This window comes from Arachis ipaensis, chromosome B10 (assembly GCF_059453495.1).
Source record: "Arachis ipaensis isolate K30076 ecotype BB chromosome B10, ASM5945349v1, whole genome shotgun sequence".
NCBI lineage: Eukaryota > Viridiplantae > Streptophyta > Magnoliopsida > Fabales > Fabaceae > Arachis > Arachis ipaensis.
In genome coordinates, this window is record NC_142435.1 from 16,685,609 (window position 1) to 16,703,355 (window position 17,747).

General features: G+C 36.9%; 1 protein-coding gene across 1 annotated transcript; it reads right to left on the reverse strand.

Annotated features, from left to right (window-relative positions):
- Positions 1-9,034: 9,034 nt before the first annotated feature.
- On the reverse strand, positions 9,035-9,805 carry LOC107620231 (uncharacterized). Its single transcript, XM_016322425.1, has one exon. It carries the CDS (start codon positions 9,803-9,805, stop codon positions 9,035-9,037), a length of 771 nt encoding a protein of 256 aa, XP_016177911.1.
- Between the last annotated feature and the right edge of the window lie 7,942 nt (positions 9,806-17,747).

Here is a 17,747-nt window from a genome sequence, read left to right on the forward strand (position 1 = left end):
AAATCGAAGCTCCGGACGTTAGCTTTCCAACACAACTAAAACCGCGTCGTTTGGATTTCTGTAGCTAAAGTTATAGCTGTTTGAGTGTGAAGAGGTCAGGCTGGACAGCTTAGCAATTTCTCCAACTTCTTGTATTCCTCCCACTTTTGCATGCTTTCTTTCCATCCTCTGAGCCATTCCTGCCCTGTAATCTCTGAAATTACTTAACACACATATCAAGGCATCTAATGGTAATAAGAGAGGATTAAACATAGGGAACTTAAGGCCAAAGAAGCATGTTTTCAATCAAAGCACATAATTATGAAGGCAAATGTAAAACCATGCAAATAGTATGAATAAGTGGGTAAAGAGTTGATAAAAACCCCTCAATTGAGTACAAGATAAACTATGAAATAGTAGTTTATCAACCTCCCCACACTTAAACATTAGCATGTCCTCATGCTAAGCTCAAGAGAAGCTATAAGAGAGTGAAGAGGAATGGTAGAATGTATGAAATGCAACCTATCTGTATGAATTCAACTACATGCAAAATGTTTCTACCTACTTGGTTAAAAGTAAATAAGCTCTTCAAGACAAACATAAATCAGATTTCACCAATTCAAATCATATAATAAAAGACAAGTAAACTTGTGAGAAGATAGCTCATAAAAGCAGGGAACATAGAATCAAACATTGAACCCTTATTGGTAGTGTATATCACTCTATTCTCTCAAGTGTATAGGGTAATTCACTCTACTCTTCTCTATTCATGCTTTCTAAAACTTTATTCTTCATCTAACCAATCAAAAAATATTTAGCATATCAATGCACACTTCATGAGGTCTTTTTAGGGTTGTAATGGGGCTGAGGTAAAGGTAAGGATATATGTATGGCCTAGTGAGCTTTATAAAGTGAATCCTTGATTAGTCTAAGATCTCACCTAACATACTTTATATCATTTTAAAATACTTTACCTAGCTACCCAAAATTTTTTTTTTCACTTTTGTATTTCATGCTCAAGTATCAAACTTATTTTTGAATTTTGTCCCATGTGCATTGATTCTTTTTATTTTGCATTTGGGGTAATATTATTTTTCTTCTCTTTTCTTTTCTTCTCCTTTTTTTTGTATCCCCTTATTTAATTACTTAATATATTTTTTTTCTCAATACACATGGTAATTTAATTATTTTGATTTCATATGAGCATGCTTCCCAAATTTTTAAATAACTCATTCAATTCAATTCCTTACTTTTTCATATCATCCCATGTTCCCATAAAATTTTCCACACTTAAATTATACACAATACCTTATCTTAAGCTAACCAAGGATTCAACTTGGGATTTTTATTTTGTTTTTCTGCTTAAGGCTAGTAATGTGGTTTATAGAACAAGAGGGGATTAAAAAAAACTCAAAGGGGCTAACAAGGGTGATTTAAAGGGTAGGCTTATTTGGGATAAGTGAGCTAAACAAATAATGGCCTCAATCATATGCAAGCATGTAAATACACTAAATAATGGACATATAGAATGGAACAAAGCAAAGATTGCAATTATAGAGAAGAAAACACACAAGAATAAAAATTTATGGTTAAATAATGTAACCATGTAAATAAGCTCAAAATCTCACAGGTTGTGTATTCTTTGGCTCAAAAACCATGTTCCAAATACAACTTCAAACAAGTTTTAACATAAAAAATATTTTTCAATTTAAATTAGTGAAAATTTTCAAAAATAGAGTCTTAAAAAGAAATTTATTACTTTAACCAAGTAGTACTTAAATGCAAACAATCAACTACACATGCAATCTATTATGCAATGCAACAATGAACTAATGAAGAAAATAAGACATTGGTGTTGAGAAGAGAATAACTAACCCATGGAGATCGGTATCGACCTCCCCACACTTAAAGATTGCACCGTCCTCGGTGCATGCTGAGATGTGCAGGTGGACGGGTTATTCCAACTGATGCTTTTCTTCAAAGATTGTGCAGATAGACTTGTTTGTCTCCCCTTTTAGAAGTTTCTCCCTTTTTCCGTCTTCGGTGGCCAGCCTGAAAGAAGAGAAAAAGAAGAACAGTAACCCAGAAATAAAGATAAAAAAATAAATAAAATATGGTTGGGTTAATGCCAAATAATGAGGGTCTCAATTACATGGTAGCTACAACATGCAAGTGAGAAAACAGTAGAAGTACATGGCAAATCAAGAGGGCAAAAATTTGCAACAATGGGGAGGAGAGTGCAAGACAATATAAAATAATGTCAATGCAGAATTAATACAAATATCATAAAAGATTAGCATGGACTTAAATAATATTACCCAACAGTGTAAAACAAGTCACTAAGCATCAAAATAATACCAGAAAAGACACAACAGTTGAATATGAACAAGTGACACCAATGGAAAAAATAATAAATTTAGAAAAGAAAAGAAAAATATGCACAAAATTAAAATGCAATGAATGAAATATGCAAATAAATTAAAATAAAATAAAAAGAAAAATAAGAAGAATGAGAAGGGAAAGAAATAAAGTAAGAAAGAAAGAAGAAAAAAGAAAAAAAAAAGATAGAAGAGATTAGAATTAGAAAAGAAAAGATAAGATAATTGGCGCTGATCTGGATAAGTTGTGCGGCACAGGCGACGCGGACGCGTGAGTGACGCGGTCGCGTGGTGCGCGATAAGGTCAGGTGACGCGGACGCGTGGGTCACGCGATCGCATGGCCTGATTTGTGCGATTGGCGCGAGTGCAGCCTCGCATTCGTGCAACTCTCTGTTTGAAACTCTTTTTGCCAATTTTCAGGGTGACACGTTTGCGTGGTGGACGCGATCGCGTGGATGGCCTTATTTCCAATATGACGCGGACGCGTGGGTGACGCGTTTGCGTGGGAGGACTTGAGCTTCTAGCACGAGTCCAGCCCTACTCCAGCACAACTTTCGGCCATGCACCTCTTTTACGTCGATCTGTTGGAGCACGCGTTCGCGTGGGCGACGCGGACGCGTGGGAGGCTATTTTCCAAATGACGCGGCCGCGTGGGTCACGCGGACGCGTGGGCATGTTTGAGCCTAAAGCGCACCTCTAGCCACGCTTTCACGTGACTTTCTATTTACTTTCTTTTCTTCACAACGCACTGGTGACGCGGACGCGTCAGCGACGCTGCCGCGTCGCGTGTGTGATTTTTTTTTTATGCAGAATGCAATGCTAATGTGAATGTTATGCAAAACTCCAGGTTCAATAAAATAAAAGAAAACTTGAAAACAAATAAAACGAAATAATAAATGAAAAAGGAACGATCATACCACGGTGGGTTGTCTCCCACCTAGCACTTTTAGTTAAAGTCCTTAAGTTGGACATTTGGTGAGCTTCCTGTTATGGTGGCTTGTGCTTGAACTCATCTAGGAATCTCCACCAATGTTTGTGATTCCAATGGCCTCCGGGGTCCCAAACTAGGCGCAGAAAGCCTTCAAGTAATTTAAAGTAAGTGACAAGGCCCCAAGAGTGTTGATTGTTAGGCTAAATTCCAGGGTCCTAAACCTTGCTTTTGCACCCGTCTTCTTGTTGATCATCATGATTCCATCCGGGTGGCAGGTAATTGAAATTCTCACCGAGACATCCAAACAACTTCCTAGACCCATTCAGTTGAGCTTTAGACCAACTCTTGCATTTAAACTTTGAGCACACAACCATGTTGAACCTTGCTTGACAACTCCAACCACTAACCATCTTTCTTTTACTCTTAATGCCACAAAGAGCTCTAAGTTGACCATCCGTCTCCAGTAGCCCATATTCAAGTGGAATTAGAAAGCTAAGAGATATGGATTTTACCCACTTGAATCTTGTGAAGGATGATGGCAACTTAGGTGGAGAGGTTTCCAGCAACTTTGGAAAAGTGATATCAAGCTCTACTCCCTTGAGTTCTTCCTTGACAATTTCCACCTCTTTGCAAGCTTCTTCCTCTTCTTTAATCTCCATCTCTTGATCAACTTCTTCAAAGTCTTTAGCCATGATATGCCTTGGAGGTTGTACACCCTCCTCAACATCAATTTCAAACGTCTTTGAAGGAGGCTCGATAACTTGACTTTCCCATGAAGATTTTGTATCTCCTAAATCTTCAACCACTTCTTCCTCTGCAACAATTATGGCTTCCTCCACTTGTTCCAATACAAAGCCATGTTCCTCATTGTCCACCGAAGTTTTTAGTGTCTCCTTCATGCTTTGCTCTTCTTTTGATTCTCCGCATGTAGCCATGGGAGTACTTTGAGTGCTCAGATGTCGGGAAGCTATTATATTTACTACCTCGGTTAAGGCAGTAGTGAGTTCCAGTACACTCCTTTGCATCTTCGCTTGCCCTTGAAGAATAACACGAAGTCTGTCATCCATTGGAGGTTGGGGTGGATATGAGGGTTCATTGGTTGGGAGAGAGGGTTCATAATAGGAAGGTGGTTCATCTTGATAATGATAAGGAGATGGTGTATATTGAGGTGGTGGTTCATGAGAGTAGTTGTGTTGGAATGGGGGTGGTTCTGTGTATGGTTCATTTGGCTCATAAGGTGGTTGGTATGGTGGATGCGGGTTAGGGTCATATGGAGGTGAATGGTGGTAGTTGGCTTGTGAGTGTGGTGGTTCAAAGTTGTGTTGAGGAGGTTCATAGGCATATGATGGGGGTCCATCATATCTATCATCTTGGTATGCCCCCTGGAATGGCTCTTGACTATAGTAATTTGGTGGATGTTGATTGTCACGGAAGGGTCCACCATAACTATTGTCTTGGTATGCATCGTGAAATGGTCTTTTTCTGTGGTACTGTGGAAGGTGTTGTTGCCGGAAGGGTTGAACAGATCCTCGTGGCTCCTTCTATCTCTGATTGTTTTGACCTTGATGCATGTTCCTGTTATAATTTCCATTCTTTGCAACAACATTGGAACCAAACTCAAAGCGAGAGGGGTGAGAACTCATAATAGCAAATAAAAATTAAAAACGAAAATAAAAATAAATTTAAATTAAAAGGTTATTTAAATTTTTAAATTTGAATTTTTTGAAATTTGATTTTTGAAATAAGATAAGATAAGATAAAAATTTTAAAATAAAAATCTGAATTTTTTTAAATGCAAATTTCGAAAATTCAATTAAAAATAAAGAGAAAAGATATTTTTGAATTAAATGAGGAAAGAGAAAAACAATAAAATGACACCAAACTTAAAATTTTTAGATCAAAATGAAGAAAACAACTAAGAACAACTTGAAGATCAAGATGAACACGAAGAACAAATTTTTGAAAAAAATTTTTAATAACTAAACAAAAACCAATAACCTCTTAATTTACGAAAAAGAAAAAATAAAAACAAAAATAAAAATAAATAAACAAGCAAAAAGCAAATATTTACAATAACTAATAATAAGGCACACGTTTGTAATTCCCCGACAACGGCGCCATTTTGAAGAGCGAACTTTTGCGTGGTCTAGAAATTCGCAGATAAATCCTCGTTGCAGGTATAGCTTCTAAACTAACAAAAGTCCTTTCTTACAAATATTTTGGTTGTCACAAGTAACAAACCCCTTTAAAATTGATAACTGAGTATTTAAACCTCGGGTCGTCTTCTCAAGGAATTGCAGGGGAGTATGTTCTTATTATTAGTTATGAGTCTTGTAAATTGGGGGTTTTGAAAGTAAGGAACCAGTATGTTAAATGATAAGAAAAATAAAATAGTAATAATAAAATAAACTCTTGGCAAGGTATTAGAATTGGAAATCCTATCCTTATCAATTGTGATGAGAATTGGATTTTAATCCTACTTTGTTAACCTCTAACTATGAAGGTAAATCAAGTGGATTAATTAGCTTAATCCTCAGGTCCTAGTCAATTCCTATGGAAAGACTAGAGTTATTGGAGCAACTCCCAATTTCAACCACTGCTTTATTTGACAGCTCAAGCGTTACCAATTACTTAACCCAAGCCAAAAGGGAGAAAATATCTAAATTAAATTAAAAGCATCAATATAAATAAAGCAAATCAATCTTAAATCTGAAATACCTCAAATAATATTAATTAAGAAAATCATAACATGAATGTAGCATAAGCCAAATTGAAAAGATAAATAATAATTAAAAGTATATAATAAAAGTAGAAAATAAATAAGAGGAACATTGAACCTGTGATAAAGAAGAAATAATCCTAAATTCTAAAACTAAATCCTAAGAGAGAGGAGAGAGCCTCTCTCTCTAAAAACTACATCTAAAACTAAAATTATGAATTATGAGCTTGTTCTCATGAATGAATGGATTTCCCAACTTTATAGCTTCTAGTCTGTGTTTTCTGGGCCGAAAACTGGGTCGAAAACAGCCCAGAAATCGCTGGAGAAGAAATCTGCCACGCTGATTTTTGTCACTGCAATGCATCCACGTGAAGTGCGCGTTCGCGTCACTTAGCGTCAAAGAAACTATGGTATATTATATATCAAATCGAAGCCCCAGACGTTAGCTTTCCAACGCAACTAGAACTGCGTCGTTTGGATCTCTATAGCTAAAGTTATAGCTGTTTGAGTGCGAAGAGGTCAGGCTGGACAGCTTAGCAATTTCTCCAACTTCTTGTATTCCTCCCACTTTTGCATGCTTTCTTTCCATCCTCTGAGCCATTCCTGCCCTGTAATCTATGAAATCACTTAACACACATATCAAGACATCTAATGGTAATAAGAGAGGATTAAACATAGGGAACTTAAGGCCAAAGAAGCATGTTTTCAATCAAAGCACATAATTAGGAAGGCAAATATAAAACCATGCAAATAGTATGAATAAGTGGGTAAAGAGTTGATAAAAACCCCTCAATTGAGTACAAGATAAACCATGAAATAGTAGTTTATCAACTTATCTATGGACTTAGAAATTGGCACCTAAAGGTTTTTCCTATCTTCGAATTGGACCGCTGACCTCTCACATAGACGATGAATGATGCTTGGGTGTCCGAGTCTAGCTCCTTCGTCATTTTTCTTAGATATATCTTGAATGCTTGCGGCTACGATTTCAGGCACATCAATTGCTCGTCCCTTCATGATACAATGTACCATGATGGCCCTATTGATGGTGACCTCAGATGTGTTTGAGGTGGGGTTGATTAACCTCCTAACGAACTCATACCACCCTTTCACCTCAGAAATAAGATCACCTCTTCTTAGTTGTCTCGGTCTTCCCTTGGAGTTTCTTTTCCAGTCTGTGCCTATCATGCAAATATCGCTTGCCACATCCTCGAGCTGTGGGTCATGATGAAGCCTCTCTTCATAACTTGCTTGCTCAAAGGCTCTTGGTTTGATCTTAAGAGCCTTCCTTATTGACTTTGGACTAAAATCCACTTCCACCCCTCTTACGTAGCTCTTGAAGGGTTGATCATCCTCATTTTCTCTTACGGCATTGGCATAAAATTTTTGGACCATCCTCAAGCTTACCCATGTTGGTGGATCACAAAGGACTTCCCACCTTCTTTTATGAATCTCTTCACTCATTGCAGGGAAGTCATTTTCTAGCTTGAAGATGGCTTCAGGTACTGCCTCCTTCTTAATCATCCACCCAGTGAATTGGAGTTGGTGAAAGTGGGATTTGAATCTTTCCTCGTCAAACTTGGGTTGTTCCATTACTTGTTTCCCTTTCTTGTTCTTTATGTGAGAAGAAGAGGCCATGAGGTTGAGTTTAGTGAAGCAATGTATCAAGTAAGTAAGGGGTGTCAATTGAGGTGAAGATGCAAAAGGGGAAAAGAAGATGGCTGGATAAAGCGTGGAAGTAATAGCTTAGGATATGAAGCCAAAGGAGTAGAATGTGAGAACAAGAGATTAAAGTATGAAAGCTAGAAGTGAAATATAAAGCTAAGGGAAGTGAGTTCGGTTAGGAAAGGGGTTGTGTATTTATAAGTGGAATATTGGTGCTAATGGAAGGTGGTGATAGGTATTGTGTTGATCAAATGGTGTGCATGTTGTGGGAATTGGAGACAAGGATTGGGGATGAGTATGGTTGGAGTTGTTGAATTCGGTCATAAAGAGAAAAATAGGACAACAGAAACTAGCCAATGCGTGTAAGTGGCTCTTCCCAAAGAGCAAGATTCAAGGACATGTGGCTAGTTCCTTTAAATGCTCCAAACCTCTAGCTCCTTAGCATAAAGTGACCGAACTCCTTGCTAGCATGGTCACCTCCATCAGTCTCTTCTTCAAGATTCCCTTTTCAAAAAAAAGACCCGAAAAAAATTTTAAATTAATGGCGGCAAAACATAAAAATATTTTTTTTTACTATCTTTCAAAATTCATAAAAAAAACTAATTGTTTTCACATGATTCAAGATCTATTGACTCCAAATACTTATGTATATAACATACATGGAACACCAAACTTAGTGTTTGGTTATGTGCTCTAAAAATGTTAATCAGACTCCTAAGATATACATATTCAAGGTTTTTTTTTTCTCTATCTTAGGGTGCCTTGAGCACACCAAACTTGATGTTCACCATATGCTTCATACAAATTTTCAATGAGATTCTTGTCATTTTAAATTTTCTTAGTCTTGAATCATAATGAGAACTACTCTATTGCTAACTACCAATGCATCAACTCAAAGGATATAAAACATAAGTTGCCTCCCATGAAGCGCTTCTTTAATGTCACTAGCTTGACGGTTGTCCCTTGTTAGGGGGGATGATAATGTCTCGGATCTTCTCCTCTCATAGTGAATTTTCTTTTAGTTCCTTCCCTGATGATCTTCACATGTTCCAATGAGAGAACCTTGTTTATTGTGTATACTTCAGGGAGTTGAGAGGGTATTACAGCAAATTGAAGTGGTATTGTTGGTTGGTGGCTCAGGATTACGTTGTCCCCTAGTGAAAAATTTTCAGTGGAAATTTTCTTATTTCTCCAACCTTTTGGCACCTTCTTCTTGAGATTCTTCTCTTCAGATAATGCTTCTTTGTTTGTGTTTTTGCTGTCAGGAGGACCCTTGTTGATTATCTCATATGGGGGTTGTGGCCCTAGCTCTTCCTTGATTCTTCCAGCTTGTTACACCACTTATGCTTCCTTTTTCTCTATCAAGGTGAATTCAGAGGCTCTGATTTTGATTCTTTGGTTGCTCCCTTTGCTTCTCCAGAATCAATCTTTATGCATTTCTTCTCTTGAGGGATGTTAGTCATGGTCTTGAAGATATGGAAAACTAGCTGCTCATCATGTATTCTTAGCATCAATTTCTCCCTTTCAACATATATTAGTGCTCTAGCTGTAGCTAGGAATGGTCTTCCGAGAATGATGGGATAAAGGTGGTTCTCTTCCATATCAAGAATGACAAAGTCTGTAGGGAGAAAGTATTTTCCTAACTTCACCAACACATTTTCTATAACTCCGAGTGCTTGTTTGCAAGATTTGTCAGCCAATTGAAGGACTATTTTTGTAGGCTTCAACTCATTAATCTGAAGCTTCTTCATGAGGGATAGGGGCATCAGATTTATACTTTCTCCAAGGTCGCAGAATCCTCTATCAATCATCATATCACCTATGGTGCAAGGGATATGGAAGCTTCCTGGATCCTTTTTCTTTGTTGGTAAGTCCCTTTGAATGAGAGCACAGCATTCCTTGGTCATCACCACTGTTTGTCCTCCTTTTAAGGGACTTTTTCTGGACAGCAACTCCTTCATGAACTTGATGTATAGTGGCATTTGTTGGAGAGCTTCAATGAAGGAGATGTTAATATGGAGTGATTTGAATATATCTAGGAATCTAGAGTATTTCTTCTCCTTGGTGCTTCCCTTGAGCCTTTGAGGATATGGGACTTTTGGCATATAAGGTCTCAGGGTTTCCTTTTCCATTGAATCATGGCTGCTCCCTTCGTGTTTTAACTCTTCCAATGCCTTATTTGAAGCTTCTTTGTTCTATTCTTCTTACTTGGTGGTCTCTTCCTCCAAAATCTCCTAACTCATAAGTGTAATGACTTTACACTTTTCTCTGGGATTAGCCATAGTGTCACTAGGGAAGGTGTGAGTAGGCATGGGGATCTGTTTGGAGAGGTATCCAACTTGTGCCTCAAGTTTTTTTATGGCAGCCCCTTGGTTTTGCATGTTGGATCTCACTTCTTCCTTGAATGCATTTGTGTCCTTTGATTCTTCCAAAAGTTTTCCAAGCAAGTTTTCTATTCTTGAGAGTTTATCCTCAGAGGGAGGATGTGATGATGGGTTGGGAATTGGAAGTTGGGGATGGTTGTTTTGTGGTTGGTAGTGGGATTGGAAAGTAGTATTATGTGAGCTTTGGTATGGTCTGTGATTGGAGGATTGGTGGTTAGGATTGTTGTAGTGGTTGAGATTTTGTGGTCTGTGATCTTAAGTCTGATTTTGCTGGTTTTCCCACTCAAAGTTTGGGTGGTTCTTCCATCCAGGGTTATAAGTCTTGGCATGAGGATCATAAGGTTGTCTAGATAAATTGCCCACATAATTTGCTTGTTCCCAGTCATATTCCTCCTCTGGGTTGCCTCCTTCTTGAACTGGTGGCAATCATGAGTGATTAAACCCCAATTCCTTGGCAAATTAATCTTTCTAAACTTGAACAATTACCAATTTCTTGATCTAATTGCTCATGAGAAGAGATGAAGATTGGTCACTGATTATACCATACACCTTTCTAGATCAAAGCATCAGGAAGATTATATGTCACTATATCCGACCAACCCCTAATCTAGTCTAGCATGAGAAAGAATTTCTAGCATGATTCCATTATTCCTCTTCCAAGGTTCAAATGGAATCCATGTATATTCAATCTCTTTTCCAAGACAATTGAATAATTGAATGAAGAACGAAATCTTTCAAGCAAATCAAAGAGAGATGAAGAGAAGAAGAAAACAAGAATTGCTATTGATCCATCAAATTACAATAGAACTCCCTCCCCCAATGAAGTGGGGTTTAGTTGGTCATAGCTCAAGAAAAACCTAAAAGATAAATAAAGTGCATGAAAGTAAATCTAAACTAATTACAAGTAAGAAAATGTAAAGTGGATTAGAATGTGTAATGTGCTCAAGCTAGCTTTCTATCCCCATTTCAGTTCAAAACTTCTTCTATTTATAAGCTTCCTAAGTCTTTACTTTGATGTACTTCCCTTTTGGGCTTCTGGGCTTGGCATCCTGGCGTTCTAAACTGGCGCTCTTTGCTGAACTTGAAAAGTGAGCGCCAGTTGTTGTGCGTACGCATCAGGGGTTGTGCGTATGCACAGATCCCAAAATCTTCTTTAAATTTTATCGAAGGCATTTTCTTGTGAAGCACTCTCTGGAGAGCGTCGGAGAAGAACGTGGACACTCCCAGGAGAATGCTACGTTTGCCAGAGAGTGCCCCCTGAAAGCGTGACTTGATGCTGGTGCTTTCTAGCAAGTTGGCTGGAGAGCGCCCCCTGAGAACATGACACCATCATGCTGAGGCTTGAACTAGCGTTTTTGGGAGCACTTGAGGGAGAGTGTGGCCTTGAGGTTGTGACAAAGGTGTCAAGGTTTTGTCAAGGGGGTGTCAAGTATGGGGAGTGAGTGGCGTTCTCCAAAAACTTTGCTGGAGAACTTTGGAGAGAGCGTGGAAAGTGGCATTCTCCATGAAGTTGGCTGGAAAACACCAGTGAAAAACGTCGGTACAAGAGACATAGGAATGAGGCTTGGCAAAGTTGCGTTCTCCATGAAGTTCGCTGGAGAATGCCAGTGGGAGCGTGGGTACAAGTTTGGTGAGGTTGTCATGGTCTTGAGGGTGTGGTGAAAGTGGTGTTATCCATAAAGTTGGCTGGAGAACGTCAGTAGAGAACGTGGGCATAGTTTGGTGAGGTGTGGCAAGGTTGGTGGGGTTGACATGGCCTTGAGGTCTTGACATGATCATCTAAGGTTGGCGTTAGGGGTGAAAAAAGGTCAGGCGGCCTGTCAGGGGCCTACAGCCTGCCCTATATTTTGCCTGACCTGGCCTGGCCTGTTATAAAAGAGGCACAGGCTCAGGCTCTTTTAAAAGCTTTAATATGTTAATAGGTCAGGCCCAGGCTTACTAATTAGCCTTATTGGCCTGTCAGGCCTGCCTGGGCCTGTTAAAACATAATTAAATATATAAATAATTTTTTATTATTAACAAAATTATAAAATATTTTAAATTTATTATATTTTATTATAAATATTTGTGTATATTTTAAATACTTTAAAAGATTAAAAATTCTTATAAATATTAAATATGATATATTACATAGAAATATTATTATTAAAAATTATTTTTTTAAATAATATTTTTATTTTTATAAATAAAAAACATATCATGGCTTTTTAACAAGTTTCAGGCCAGGCTTAGTACTTTATAAAGAGCCTATAACAGGCTGCAGGCTAGACTCAGGCCAATTAATTATAGAATAGGCCAGGCCTGTTAAGAGCAAAGCCTGGCCTGGCCTAGCCTATTTCCACCCCTAGTTGGCGTTCTCCATGAAGTTAGCTGGAGAACGCCAGTGAAGAACTTTGCTAAGGCTGGCGTTCTCCAAGAAGTTGGCTGGAGAATGCCAGTGCTGGGACTTGTTGCTGAGGCTGGCGTTCTCCATGAAGTTAGCAGGAGACCGCCAGTTTTGAGACTTGTTGCTGCGGCTGGAATTCTCATTGAAGTTTGCAGGAGAACGCCAGTGTAGAGATCCAGTTTTGAGATGCTGAGTGCTCTTGGGAGAGCTTGATTTCTTGCTCCTCCCGGGCCTTATATCTCTGCTTCAGCTTCCCCTTTTACAAACCAAAGAAGGTGCATCGAAGATTGGAGTTCATTGTCATGCAAAACCTTTTTTAAAATGCCATGAATATTACTTGATTGACTTTCCTAATTCATGCATTGAATGCTCTCAAATACTCATGATTTCACTCCACTTTTTATGCATGAAGGTATGCAATAATATTGAATTCAAATGCTTGCTTATTGCCTAAGAATGCATGAAACTAAGTCCTAAACTAGCTAAAAATGGCTTGTAAAACTAGCCAAGATGCCCATGCATCAATTACAACCTAGACGGTTGGGTTGAATTTCGGGTCGGCCACAGATTCAAATACCGAGATGCAGCAATGCAAGGTGTGAAGAATTACAGTATTTGCATAAGCGATGAGTACCGAGTAATCGAATTGGACCAATTAAAGTACCATGTGCATTACCGTCAAGCTGCAAATAGATGTCCATGGAGTCTCCATGTTGCCCTCGGACAGAACTTCAGATACTGGTGAGTTCAAGTTTAATTGAGGCATACTTACTTCTTCCTTATTGCTATATGTTGTGTAATTTCAAACCACGGATGTTTTATTTCATTAGGGAGGTCCAGAGGGTTGGTGGAGCACATACTTGTCTAGCACCCACCATGTTCTAATATCATCGACAGTTGGATAGCAGCCTCATCTGCAAGGTCATCCTGCGGTTGATACAATCCAACCCATTGGTGTGCGAAAACGAAACTCGCACAACTGAATCGGCAAATGCACCGGGTCGTCTAAATAATAACTTAAGTGAGGGAAGGTCGATCCCACGATGATTTTTGGATTGAGCAATCTGTGGTTATCCTGCAGATCTTAGTCAGACAAATTGAAAGTTGATTGGTTTTTGTTGTCGGCGCATAAACAAAGCAATAACAATAAAATGTAGTAACAATGATGGGAAATTAGTTAAGGCCATGGAGATGCTTGTTCTTTCGAGTTAATACTTCTTACTAACTACTTTAACAATGAGTGATTCATTCAATGGCAAGGTTGTAAGTGATTAAGCCAGGGCCAATGGTCATTAATCTTCTCTATCCAAACCAAATACTAGGACACTGATCATTCAATTTGGAAGAGGGTGACGTTCACGCAATTCAATCTCTATTGATCCTACTCAAAACGCCACAGATAAGGTCAGATCTTCCGGATCGGAGAATGATGCTCTATGATTCTTGCCTTAGTGCCACAGAAACCTCAATTACCCATTACTAACGAGATTTTATGTCACATATCTCAATTAGCCCAGATAACTTGTTGGGATCTGTGATGCATTCTCAAGTTGCAGCTCAATACTATCCCGCTAAAGACTCACAAGAACTCATGTAGAATAAGGGGTCATACAACAGTTCCACCCCAGATTCATAAAGATGAAGAACAAAAATGCATCATAGAATGAAATCAAACATATATTAAAGTAGAAAAGTAATTATATTAATCCATAGGAATGAGTAGAGCTCCTATCCTTAACCTAGGAGGTTTAGCCGCTCATACTTTACAGAGAATAATATGAAAAGGTATGAATTTGCAAAAGTACTTTAACAAGGGTGATCCTTGTTCTATATATACTAACAACTAGACGTAAAAAGGTATTAATAATAATTAAAAATTACAAAATGAAATAAACTAAACTAATGGTGCGAAAATCCACTTCTGGGCCCAGTTGGTAAGTGTTTGGATTGAGCTTGGCGTCCAACTTGAAAGAGTGGGCGTTGAGCGCCCACTAGGGGGTAAATGTGCTTCCTTGAGCCCCCTTGGTGGCGTTGAACGCTGGGTTTGGGCGTTCAATGCTGACTTCAGTCCCTCATGGGCGTTGAACGCTAGAAAAAGGGTAAGTTGGGCGTTCAACGCCCGTTTTGGACTGTCCAATCCAAAAAAAAAGTATAGACCATTATCTATTGCTGGAAAGCCCTGGAAGTTAACTTTCCAACACCATTGAGAGCGCGTTAATTGGATCTCTGTTGCTCCAGAAATGCTCGTTTGAATGCATGGAGGTCAAGTTTTGACAACATCTACACTCCTTTCTTCGCCTCTGAATTAGACTTTGCCAAAACTTGCCAATTTCACTCAAAAATTACCTAAAATCATAAGAAAAACACAAAACTTAAAGTAGTATCCAAAAAATAAATTTATCTTGTGTATATAATAATTTATTAACCAATAACAAATTTTTAAATAAAACACAAATCTACCATAGATAAATTTTTAAATTTATCTTTTATATATATATATATAACATCTCTAATGAGAAGCTCTCTCTGTTGTCCATTACTGTCCTACTTATAAAAGAATAACTCCACATTATTATTTGTTTCATAACCAGAAATAATGAGGAGGGATTAAAGTTATCCATATCTTAATAAAAAGAACACAATTTTAATTTTTTTTGTTGTTTCACATATTTAATCAGTTAAAATAAAAATAAACAAATATAATTTTTAATTTTTGTATAATATGTTAATATTTTATTTGAAATTTGATTTGAACAAAAAATTAAATTCAATTTTGTAATAATATTATTAATATTTATAAATTAAAAAAAATAATTTATAATTAAAAATTTAAAATATATTTAAAAAATCAAAATTAAGAAATTAGCCCGTTAAAATTTAATTATTTAGTTTCAATTTTAATTAGATTGAATGAGCAATTTTATTTGAATTGGTTTAGATTTGAACAGTTCTACATTCCTAAATCTTACCTCAAAAGGTCTAAACTTGCAACTCAAACCACTTATCCATATAGCTTTTGTATCGCACAAAGAGCATATGTTCTGGAAGCAAATCTAATGAATGTGAATAATAATAAATTAACTCTCCTACCCTTTCTTATCAAATACACATTCACCACTTTTTTTTTGCTAAAAATCTTCTAGAGCCACTCAACGGTTGTGTTATTCGAAAGATTATTTTTAAACAGAGTCATAGTGTACTTCTCTTCTCGTGTTGTTCCTTTTAATCTCTAACTTATTATATAGTTGTCTCTGTAGTTGGTTTTTGAGGTGTATAAATATTTGTTTGGTTTGATCTCTAACAATCTATAAGTTCTCGCCTATTCGCAATGTAACTTTCTACTCATCTCTACTCACTCCCCTACCTTGTCTCTATTTTTCTTTTCTATTCTCTCATGCTACACTAGGAGAAGACTTCTTTTATTCTATAAATACTACTTAACCCATTTTTATTATCAAATTCTTCCAATCTTTTCCAATTTTTTTTAAATTCCATAAACTAAAAACATATTTTTAAGAAAAAAAATAGATTCAAATCAATTCAACTATTTTTTTAATTATTTAAAATTATTTTTCAAAGTCTAAATATTCATTAATCTCAACTTTCGAATTCTCAAAATTCAAATAAAAATCACACTATCAAATATATTTCAAAGTCCAAATCCACAATATTTCTATAATTAATTTTCTATTTTTCAACCACATAATCAAAATTCACATACATCGCATTATTCATTCCCAACTGTAAGAGTATAATTAAGATCAATTAACATTATTTAGTATATCTGAATATTTATTATAGGACATTACATTTTTATTATTTCGATCTTCTAAGCACCTATAAATACCTTTCTATATTGTATCATTCTAGACAACTAAAGTATACACAAACATTTTCTCTACACTTCTTTCTTACCTTTCTAACATGGTATCAGAGCTATGGCTTCCTCCTTAAAGAGGATAAGTTATTTTTCTCCTGGTGAAATCATTGTAGTTTTTTCACACTTTTCTTTTATGTCATTTTTCTTTGTCTTTTGGCACTCCTTTGATACTTTTTCACCTCACGATTAGCTTATGTTCTCTGTCTTGTGTTTTTTCGAGTCTAATGAATCAAACACCATTGTCATCCGCTGCTTACTTATTTCCATGAAGAAACTATATATTTTTTATTACCTTCTAACAGTTCATCATCCTCTAACATTTTACCATCTCTTTCCAGTTTACCACTTTTCGGCAGTTTTCAAGTAGTTCACCATCTTTTTGGCAGTTTTGTTTGCGCTTTTTTATAGCAGTTCTGTCTGCGCTTCCTTTCGTCAGTTTCGTTTGCGCTTCCTTCCGGCAGTTCCGTCTGCGATTCCTTCAGGCAGTTCCGTCTGTAGCCGTTCTACCACTTTATGTATTTTTTTTATTTCGTTGTTTTAAATAAGTTTCAACTCAAGTTGTCACTTGAGTTTGAGGGGGATGTTAGAGTATAATTAGGATTAATTAGATCAATTAGCATTAATTAGCATATCTGAATATTTATTATAGGATATTATGTTTTTATTATTCCGATTCTCTTAACATCTATAAAGACCCTGTTATATTGTATCATTCCATACAACTTGAATATACACAAACCTTTTTTTACTGCTCTCTCTCTTACTCTTTCTAACACCAACTATATTTAACCCCTCGATCAGAAATATAGCCATAATATTCTATCAGAAACACAATAGATAGAACTAGGGGTGGCAAACAGGTCTCAACCCGCCGGCCCAGTCCGCGTAATCCACCAAAAATGGCGGGTCGGACTTAAAAATTGGAACTCCGAAATAGCAAAAGCCCGCCTAACCCGCACCGCTTAAACCGCGGGTTTTGGCAGGGCAGGGCGGGATTTTTTGTCGGCCTTAGTGTTTTTTTGGCAAGGGGGTATTTTTGTAATTTTTTTGCCAAAATCCAACTTCCCCTAACCTAATTTACAAGAGAATGAAGATGAAAATTGAGTGTTTTGGATTATGTTTATTTTTCTTTGAAGATAATATTTATAATTATGTTTTGGATGAAAACTTGGTTTATAATTATGTTTATTAGATTTTTATAATTACAAAGACTTTAATGTTTGTGAATATAAAAATTATAATATTTTTATACCTTTAAAAATTATAAATTTATTAAAATGATTATGAAATTATATATACTATTTAATAATTAATAGTAAAAAAAAAAGGAGATTTAGCGGATTTAGCCCGCCAGTCCGCAGTTAGACGGGACAGGGGTGAGATTTTAGGACCGCCTCATTAGGTGGGGCGGGACGGACCAGCCT

Coding starts and splice junctions, on each gene's coding strand:
- LOC107620231 (XM_016322425.1), bottom strand. CDS start 9,805: ATGGAAAAGGAAACCCTGAGACCTTATATGCCAAAAGTCCCATATCCT.